This window comes from Poromitra crassiceps (assembly GCF_964638095.1).
Source record: "Poromitra crassiceps genome assembly, chromosome: 28".
NCBI lineage: Eukaryota > Metazoa > Chordata > Actinopteri > Beryciformes > Melamphaidae > Poromitra > Poromitra crassiceps.
The window spans coordinates 2700745-2708992 of NC_139651.1; the positions used below are offsets into that span (position 1 = coordinate 2700745).

At 42.7% G+C, this 8248-nt stretch overlaps 1 protein-coding gene across 1 annotated transcript; it reads right to left on the minus strand.

Annotated features, from left to right (window-relative positions):
* Positions 1 to 2349: 2349 nt before the first annotated feature.
* Positions 2350 to 8035, minus strand: LOC310799511 (potassium-transporting ATPase subunit beta-like; the record flags this gene model as incomplete). The annotated part of the gene is made up of 7 exons (XM_083662106.1): positions 2350 to 2508; positions 3596 to 3688; positions 4376 to 4435; positions 4552 to 4757; positions 5576 to 5689; positions 5836 to 5964; positions 7924 to 8035. The coding sequence occupies 7 exons, from the start codon at positions 8033 to 8035 to the stop codon at positions 2350 to 2352; spliced, it is 873 nt and encodes a 290-aa protein (XP_083518232.1).
* Between the last annotated feature and the right edge of the window lie 213 nt (positions 8036 to 8248).

Consider the following 8248-nt stretch of genomic DNA (forward strand, 5'->3'; position numbering starts at 1 on the left):
CCTGTAGTAGAGTAAGTATGCACCTAATTCTGCCCCCCGTCAGTGGCTAACTACAGGGGAAATAATAATTGCCCTTTCTGTCCACTAGGTTGACTTGCGTCAGAGTTCTCTCATTTACATAAAACACATACCTACATCAGTCTTAAACTGGGGCGTATGCAGGAATGTAGATTTGAAGAGGTTGGCAAATCAGGAAGTGGAAGGGCAATTGTTTTTTTTTATTACGCCTACTGTAAATGGTTTTTATGCCGATGAGGTGTGGAGAGGCCAGTTCTGTCGCGACTGTTAAAACAGTCACTCTCTACAAGCTGGAAAATGTAGAGCTCATTTTTAAGTAAACAGCCATTGAAAGTATTTCTGGTGTTTCTGAACTACTTTAACGCTTTTCTTCTCAAAGGTCATCTGTCCATCTAGTACAAGGATGTATACCAATTGTGCGAGACAAACTTTCCCCAGTTGATTGATTGCAGTTGACTTAAGACCAGAGAACGTTTGTGGTTCTGGTTGTCCTAGAATGGTACATGTGGTACGGTTTTAGCTGTCAACTGTGTTACTCACAGTCATATGATGCAGATCATTCTCAAATCAGTATTATTTCCGCTGGCAAGAAAACAATATTGACAGCATATTTTCTTTTGTCATGGAGGCGTACAGCACATTGTTTTGACAAAAGGTTGTCAATAAAGCATGTTTTTAACAAAGCATCAATCTGTTTTTTTCTTTTTATTAGTCGGGTAGGAAGGCACAGGAGAGAGAGAGAGAGAGGGGAGGACATGTAGCAAAGGGCCGCGGGCTGAATTTGAACCTATGTCGCTGTGGTCTACGCGGTGAGCCACCAGAGGGCACCAATCTCTATTGTATGTTGACAATCTACTAAGTATAGCAGTTATACCTGGCATCAAATGTACTGTTTGTTTTCAGATATTAATTGTCATACGAGTTTGGAGATGATGAATGCAAATGTCTGTAATACTGTGTTAATATATGGCTCAAAAGTACGCAGGTTGTTATCCCATTCAAACACTGGTTTCATTCATTTGCACACAATTAACACAACTACTAAACGGCAGTGTTGGGAAAGTTACTCGGGAAGTGTAATTAGTTACTTATTACTGATGAAGTAACTTGAGTTACTGTAACTAAGTTACTGTCCGACACTGCTAAACAGCTACTTTCTGATGAAGGAATGTCTCCTCTCTCTTCATACCTTCCTGTACTGAAACAAAACACAGAAATGGGCGGTTTGTTATGAGCAGATCATGTGACTAAATCCTAGTTATTATCGCATCGTAGCTACAACAAAATACCCTAATCTCCTTCTTTGAAAAAACGTCTGGCTTCCAAGAGCTTTAAGTCGACCAAACTCCTTCTAATAACGACGGGCTGATGTTGGTGTATGTGTGTGTGTGTGTGTGTGTGTGTAGTACACACACGTAGGCTACTATGTAACCTGATAACCCACAAAGTGCGCCGTCGGGAGAATTATGAGAAGCCTCATCATCCTATTAAATGGTGTGTGTGTTTATATATATATATATATATATATACAATATATATATATATACACACTATGTGTGTATGTACACACATAGGAGGTAACTGGTTACAGCTACACTACCTAATATACTGTACTAGTAGAGTTTTGCTACTTTTCTGTACCAGTTTTTTCTTCACTGGGATCTGGTATTTACAGTGAAACAGACACAGAAATTCATGTCTCACTGAGAAGTTTGCAGTTTTGTTGAGCAAAAAAAGTTCCTAAACCTTAGAGACTATAGCAAAAAACAACAACATTACTACCATTATTACTGCTAATTAGAAATGTTAATTCAGTTGCATAAACGGTGTCTACTTCACAGAATAATCCTAAAGACACACTCTGTACATGTTTAATCCCAAATCTACCTCTAGAATATAATTGATCTCTCTCTCCCTCTCTCTCTGTCTCTGTGTGTGTGTGTGTCTCTCTCTCTCTCTCTCTGTGTCTCGCCCTGCGTGTGTGTGTACGTGTGGCTACACCAGGTTCCATAAAAAGCATTCGACTTTTAATGTTTAATTCAGTTATAGAAAGGGAAAAAAAGATACAGATTGTAACATGAATCAGCAAAGCAGGACAAATCATGTTTATAAAAGCACCACATTCTGCAACAATAATGCATCTTCACTGTAAATATTCATGCTTTGCAGATTTGCAAATGGACCTACAACGGTAAATTGAATAAAAGTGGTTATAATAATGCTGTCAAATAATTCCAGTCAGTAAAATACCCGATATATTTGATACTCATGGGTAAGTTGTTATTATGGGGTGTCTTTAAGTTCCCCTTTCTGCCCTGTTGGTTCTGTTTCTCATTTCACAGCCTTGAGGTAGAAGGTGACTTTTCCCTCGTAGGGGTCGTAGAAGTTTTCGTGGCTGATCCTGTCGGCGACCGCTCGGCACTGGATCTTAGCGTGCTTCTCCCCGATCAGGCTGAACCGAACAGCCACCAACGGGTTCACATAGGTGGGCTGAACAGGAGAGAGGAAATGCAAATTACTATATATATATATATATATATATATATATATATATATATATATATATATATATATATTCTCATTTATGAGGACATGCTTCTATTTGATTCCATGAGATATCCACTATTTGAAAAATCTGACACCTACTTTTTTTTTTTCCCGATTTTTCATCCCATTTTCATCCCCCATTAGTGCTAATCCAATTTATATATCCTGGTTGCTGCTCCACCCTCTGCCGATCTGGGGAGAGCCGAAACTGGCTCCATGCTTCCTCCGAGACATGGGCAGTTAGCCAGCCGCTTCTTTTCACCTGACAGAGGAAGCTTCACCGGTAGGACATAGCACGTGGGAGGATCACCCTATTCCAACCAGTTCCCCTCCCTCCGAACAGGCTCTGACACCGACTTTAATGCAATAATTGTTACATAAGTAGACTACATGAATGTAAAAATGCATGTCATGGGTTAGCAGTCAATTCATTTGGACCTTTTTTGCAAAACATTTTGCAATCAACTCTAAACCGGTTGCTTGACTGAGAGGACATTTTAATGGCATACAATAGATCCGTGTTTCTCAACCACTGGGCTTTGGCCCACTGGTGGGCCTCAGAGCGCCATCTAGTGGGCCGCGGACTGGAGGACCTCTCAAATCAAGATATCAGATTGATAGCCTATCAGAAATGTTTTAACAATCAGAAGTGGGCTTGAATTACATGAGTTCCCCTGCAATAGATCTTCATGACAAATTATCAATGGAAGGTCTTGCTAGCACTTGTGTATGTTGTGGCTTTGATGTTGATGTTGTGGCGTCGACTTGCTACTTTCTTTGAGGGTGGCTTTAGCTCAGGAGGTAGAGCGGGTCGGCCAATGACGCAAGGGTTGGCGGTTCGATCCCCGCTCCCTCCCAGCTGCTGTCGCTGTGTCCTTGGGCAAGACACTTAACCCTCCTTGCTCCCGTGGCACGCTGCCACCGGTGTATGAATGGGTGAATGTAGACTATCTACTGATTGTAAAGCGCTTTGGAAAGCGCTATATAAATGCAGGCCATTTACCATTTTACCATTTGACTTTCTTGTTACCTGAGCCAGTCTTCCGTAGTAGGGGAAGTAAGAAAAATCCATCATTCCCTTTTCAGGGAAATACTCCATTTTTGCCACATTTTCATGTCCCTCCTACGCACACACACACACGCACACACAGATTGTCAACAATAGCCTACATCAGGGATACTCAACTAGCTTTGCCCGGGGGCCACTTTCATGAAATGATAGAAGGCCAGAGGCCAGTTAATAAACAAACAATATACATTTTTCTGTAGCGGATTGTAGGTTTTTGGGGTGTCAGCCGGAGTTTAGTCTGACTATGTTGTGCACACCGGATAGTTAGTTAGGTTACCGGTAAGTTAGTTAGGTTAAGTATATACATAAGTGCCTGGGTAGCAAGCAGATGGCTGTATTTGACAATTTAGCAGCTAAATCATAACCTGACGCTGCCAGATGAACGGTATAGCTCCACATAGGTTTCACTAAACCAGTCGACCAAATGAAATGTGAGTTCACGTGACGGGCGGTTTACCAGGCTAGCTAAATCATAGATTATTGAAAGATATTCCATATTCCAGACTGAAATGCTATAACAGAAGTCGAGTATTGACCAGAATGACATGAACATTTGGACACTTATTCAGCGGGCATCTTGCATGTTGCGTTCAGGTGCACTGTAATTTATTTATTTTTTGCAATTCCATCGCGGGCCCCTGTGTGGCCCGCGGGCCGCAAGTTGAGTATCACTGGCCTACATGTTTAGACCGTATGTAAAACCTCATGCATGTGAAATCATCGTCTGCGTTTGTTGCTCACCAGCACAGTGCAGTTGACATACGGGGCCACGGTGCTATTGGAAGGCAAAAACTCAATGATCTGGAGACACACAACATTTACAAATTAGTACTGGTTATTTGAATGCGCGATGAAAAAACAAACAATGTAACTGCCCATTTCTCCTTTATAAAAGTGAGAATGGCTGCAGAACGCACCCTGTTCATCTTAAAGACGACACAAGGCATGGTGCAGTTGTAGCCAAAGGTGGGATCCTCCAGTCCTGAGCAGGGTCCCAGCATGCTCTGGGTGAAGGGGCACGCCCACTTGGTGTGGTGAGGACCAGAGAAGCTCTTCTGGATGAAGTACTTGCCCTTAGTGCAGTTGTAGTTGTTGCATTCCAGCTGCTTGGTGTCGTTGTACGCTGGAGAAAAAGCGAGAGGGAGAGGATTCAGAAATAAGGAGGGTGCGTGCGGGCAATGCCTCGTTAGGTGTTAGATCAGGGTGTGTCAAACACACGGGCCCGGGGGCCAGAACCGGCCCACCGAAGGGGTCCAGTCTGGCCCACAGGATGACTTTGCAAAGTGTGGAAATTGCTACGGTACTGAGAAGAAGTCCTTCAATCCAAATTCTCAAGCTCAGGACGACACCTAAAGTTGATCGGACCAGGTTTCATGGGCAAGTTAGAATATTAAGTCGCCTGTTCATGTTTTCTGCATTCATCATTATGGTAAACTAATTTCATTACCCTAATGGATATAGAGAAGAATTTCACCGTTACCGTCGATCGTAACGCACAGTTACAGACAGTAGATCTGATATGGTAGGTCTATGATAGCTGAGATAATAATAACCCTAGTATGTGAAACCATGTTCTTAAAATGTACCTGTAGGCCCAATTCTTGACACTAAAAGAAACTGGAACATCTGGAGGTGTTGTTATTTATAGGTTGTTGTTATTTATAGGTTGTTGTTATTTATAGGTTGTTGTTATTTGTAGGTTGTTGTTATTTATAGGTTGTTATTTATAGGTTGTTGTTATTTATAGGTTGTTATTTATAGGTTGTTGTTATTTATAGGTTGTTATTTATAGGTTGTTGTTATTTGTAGGTTATTATGCATTGATTTTCTTTGTCTGACCCACTTGAGACCAAATCGGGTGGCATCTGGCCTAATGACTTTGCCACCCCCGCGTTAGATGATTGATAAATGCCCACTGGGGTGATTTGAGTGACTACTAACGCTTCAGGAAGTCATGGAGGCAGGTGGACATCTTCATCCAGTTGTCCTTGTTTGACGTGTTGTACTCGATGTTAAACACCTCCTCTGTGAAGGCGTCTGGCCACGCCATCACCCCTGGACAGACAGACAAGACAGACAGACAGAGACACACACACACACACACACACACACACACACACCAAACTGGTTGAGGAGTACTGAGATCTGATGTAAGTCACTGCTTTAACTCCTTGTTGTTATGTCTTTTTTATGTTTGTTACCCGGAGATATGAGTCGATCCTGGTAGTCCGGGGCGTACGGGCACAATGTGTACATGAGCGTCCAGATGGACAGAGCGAAGAGTCCTGTGACCACTACATAGAAGCCCACATAGTACAGACTGATGTACACTGTAAGAGAGAGAGAGAGAGACATAGTACAGACTGATGTACACTGTAAGAGAGAGAGAGAGAAAGAGAGAGAGACATAGTACAGGTACGGGTTTCCTTCATATAGGAACCCCTCACCAAAAACATGCAATATCCTGGTCGCTGAAATGGTGCCTCCTCTGGTCGTTCGGGGGCGCCTGTTCGGAGGGAGGGGAACTCGTTGGAATAGCGTGCTCCTCCCACGTGCTATGTCCTACCGGTGAAGCTTCCCCTGTCAGGTGAAAAGAAGCGGCTGGCTAACTGCCCATGTCTCGGAGGAAGCATGGAGCCAGTTTCGGCTCTCCCCAGATCGGCAGAGGGTGGAGCAGCAACCAGGATAAATAAATTAAAATGAGCACTAATTTGCTGTTACCACCTAAAGGACCCGTGGTGCTCACCGAACCCCATGTTGAGAACCACTACTGGCCTACACTGCCAGAGGTCAAGGTGTCCTCTGTCCATGTGAGCTCACTCTGATTGTAAGATCAAACAGGAGAAGTCGTCTCACAAACCCCCTCACTTATCTCAGCAGCAGCCTGCGTATCTCTCTCTGTCCACACACTGAAAACACACACAGCTCACTGTGGTGATATTAAAAGGACATGAAAAGTCATGTGTGATACACACACACACGAGTGTGTGCTGGATGTGTGTGTGAGCACAAAGGTGTGTGTGTGTGTGAGCTCACGTTTCGGTGTGTGCGCCTGTTTAAGTGTGTGTATACACACACTTACACTTGTTACTTATTACACTACTTTTGCATTACTTTCACCAAAATAACAGCATCAGCAGAATGACATCGCTGCCCCGGAACCATCCCAAAAAATAATATCAACCATCTTGAAGTCAGTGTAAACAATCCAAAATTCTAAATGTTATCCTTTTCCTTTGTTATTGTCATCTATAGTGCTTATTCTCATAAAAACAGACAGTTTGATTAGGAAATGATTCTATCTTTATTTAAATATGTGCTTTAATTTAAAAAAATTAACTCAATTTGTAACTTGAGTTACTTGACAAAGTAATTGGTATAATATTACTGAAATCCTATAAGTAATAAGTTATATTACTGAGTTACTGCTAAAAAGTAATATATTACATGTAATATGTTACTTTTGTAATGAGTTCCCCCCAACACTGTACACCACACATGAAACCAGCACAGATCCCCTGATGGTTAAGTGTTATTAGAATATAACGCATCACATTAAGTCAAGTGTATTTATGTAGCCATTCATCGCAAAGCATGTCTCAAATGGTTTTACAGAGAGCAAGCCTGCCTGCAGCGGTTCGCAATGTGGGGGCCGGGGACCACAAGGGGTCCTCGAAGGGGTTCCACGGGGTCCCCAGAAAATGGATGAATTGTTCAACTTCACCATTATTTCATTGACACAATTCAAGAATGTAGGCAAGAAGAAGAATGACCGCTCTGATCGTAGCTTCACTGTTCTCTCTCTACCTACAATAGTCATGGAATTCTGCACAAAATCATATCTAACAATCAAAAAATATTCTCAGATTTGGGTCCCGAGAAACAAAATCGAATGGGGGTCTGTTGACGAAATGAGGGGTTCTTGATATGAAAAAGGTTGAGAATCACTGCAATGCAGTATGCAATCAAAATGAAACAGAAGGGAACAAAAGGAAGCACAAGACACCAAAGTGCACGTTGGAAAGACGTAACAGGCCGGCAAGTCTAACCAGCACCACCAGCCGTCGACCTTCAATGAAGACAAGGAAAAACTCCTAAGAAAACTTGACTCACTTGAATCAACTCATGGCGCCATCAACTCTTTGGATAAATATTGGTATTTTATGATCATTTAACGTGTCATGTGAATGCTTCACTTCTATTTCAATGTGGCACGGCACGGGAGGAAGTAAATCAGGGGGGTCTCAAATATTATGAACAGTATTTTGGGAGCCTTCTGCCGTTCCTACCCCATTTCACCGGCGTTCTCCCCATAAACGTCCCATCGTCCGAGTTCCAGATGAAGCGTCCAAAGTCTTCACAGCGCTGGCCACAAGTCCTCTTCTCCTTCAAGGTGGCCATGTTGAAACTCTATGCTGAGCAGGGTCCACAGCAGCGCTCTTCTGTACTCTACTCGCTGCACTTCTCTTCCCCTCGGTTCTTCTCTTCTGTTCTTCTCTTCAATCAAGAAACGAATGTTCTGATGTGTCTCTAGTTCTCCTCTCTCTCCTGTCCCGATCCCTGATGTTGAGGTGCTTTCAGCTTTTTGTGCTCTTGTCTCGGCCCTGACTCATT